Source organism: Colletotrichum fructicola (genome assembly GCF_000319635.2).
Source record: "Colletotrichum fructicola Nara gc5 chromosome Unknown KSG_Nara_v1_contig04, whole genome shotgun sequence".
Classification (NCBI taxonomy): Eukaryota; Fungi; Ascomycota; class Sordariomycetes; order Glomerellales; family Glomerellaceae; genus Colletotrichum; species Colletotrichum fructicola.
The window spans coordinates 1,961,706-1,963,591 of NW_027094054.1; the positions used below are offsets into that span (position 1 = coordinate 1,961,706).

The 1,886-nt window shown below is 63.5% G+C and overlaps 1 protein-coding gene across 1 annotated transcript; it reads left to right on the forward strand.

The window, feature by feature from the left end:
* Positions 1-263: 263 nt before the first annotated feature.
* Positions 264-1,886, forward strand: CGGC5_v007375 (uncharacterized protein; the record flags this gene model as incomplete). Its single annotated transcript, XM_032035948.1, has 1 exon — positions 264-1,886. The coding sequence occupies one exon, from the start codon at positions 264-266 to the stop codon at positions 1,884-1,886; it is 1,623 nt and encodes a 540-aa protein (XP_031885214.1).

Sequence of the window (1,886 nt, forward strand, 5' to 3'; positions counted from 1 at the left end):
CACCCCCAGTCGACAAACTGGCGGTCTCAGCAGTTGCCCGGCCTTTTGTACAACATCCTCAACGAAGCCGAGAGGCTAAGGAGAGCGATTACGCACACTCAGATCCGTCAACTGCGCCTCGACAGTCTGGTTTCGACAACGGGCACACATCCGAACACCCAGCCTCCCACCCGAATCAGGATCACTCCTCCGCTTCAAGCACTGGTCAGGGCGGTCAATGTTCGGGCCCTCAAGGCCAGGAGTGCGAAGGGGACCAGGTCTCGATGTCACAGAGGGGACCTGCACCTACATCTCGGCCTCCATCGCAGTCACCCCCTCGCCCTTTCCAACAAAGCTCTCTTCCAGGACAACAAGATGTTGCTAGGGATCCGTTCGCTCCACGCTCGTCGTTGGGCATCAGAGGCTTGATCAACCCCTCCGAGGCACACGCAGAAGGGTACCAGGGGGAGACTTCGCAACCTCGGAGTGCCGAGTCCCAGGGCTCGCCCTACGGCGTGCCCCCGAGACACTACAGCACGTCGGATCGACCATACTCGTTTCCTGGTCCCCCGGGATCACAGCCAGTAACCCCAGCCGGGCACCCAGCCACGACACCTCTTGGGTACACTCCCTCGGAGAGCTCGCCAAAGGGCGGCTTCCCCTTTCCGACGATGGGCAGGCAAGTTCTCAGCCCCAGGGAAACACGAGCAGCCAGTGTCGGCCAGGGAAGCATCAAGGGTCACGAGGGCCAACAAACCCCCTTCCTACCCCCTTCAGCGCCGCGAGCGAAACGGCCTTACGAGGAGGAGCCAAGTCGTCCGCCGCCTGGTCTCCCATTCTCCGGCCCGCCATCCCTTGGCCCTCCGCCTTCGACCATGGGACCAATGACGACGCCTCCCCGATCCATGTCCCAACCAATGGTTGGACAGCTACCACATGCTGATAGGCCTCAGCTGCCTCCGATGGCACGAGATCCCAGAGGACCGGAATACCAGGGCCAGCAAGGCATGATGCCTTCCGGGCCCAACTACCCGCCACAAGTCTCTCCCCCCGGCCCCGTGTGGTCAGCCCCTGGGAGCGGAACGGCCTTGTACCAGAGCCTGCGGTCCGAATCTGCAAAGGCGGTGATGGAGGGCGGGATAATGTTCAGGATTGGAGGGGACAGCGGGATGGTGGTGCCCGTCGACGTTCACCAGGCGTCGAAGCAGGCGGACGAGAAGCGGCAACGCAACGCCGGCGCGTCCGCACGGTTTAGACAACGGAAGAAGGAAAGAGACGCAGAGCAGATCGCCACCATGAACAAGCTGGAGCAGAGGAACCGGGAGTTGGAGTCTCGCCTGCGGGACTTGACTCAAGAAAGAGACTTTTACAGGGATGAGCGGAACCGGTTGCGTGAGGTGGTCCTGCGCACACCACTTAGTGACATGGCGAACGGGCCACCCAGCCCGACGTCTTCACGGAGCGGTGGTTCGATGGCAGAGACCAGCCCAATGGCGCAGGCACCCATCCTCTCTCACCCCCAGCAGGGCTACGCGTCAAGCGAGTCGTCTGTGGAGAGACCGACACGACGACGAAGGACCGACTCTGCGCCGACGCCCGAGTTCTCGGTCCCATCGTATGGCACGCCGGTCCCCCCACCGGGCAACTTGCCTCCGATGCAGGCTGGGGCATACGGCATGATGCAGCGCCCACCTTCGACGGCCCCCGGCGGCGAGAGACTTCCCCCTCTCCGAGCTATGGAAGGACCCTTCGGAGCTCCCGGGACGGAGCCGGGAATGGTTCAAACCCCCGGCGGTCCGATGTACCCCAGCTACACCCGCGTCCCCCACGAGACGGGGTTCGCCAGCAGACCCCCTGGCCCGCCGCCTCACCATGGACACCATCCGCATGACCAGGGCCAGCGGTGA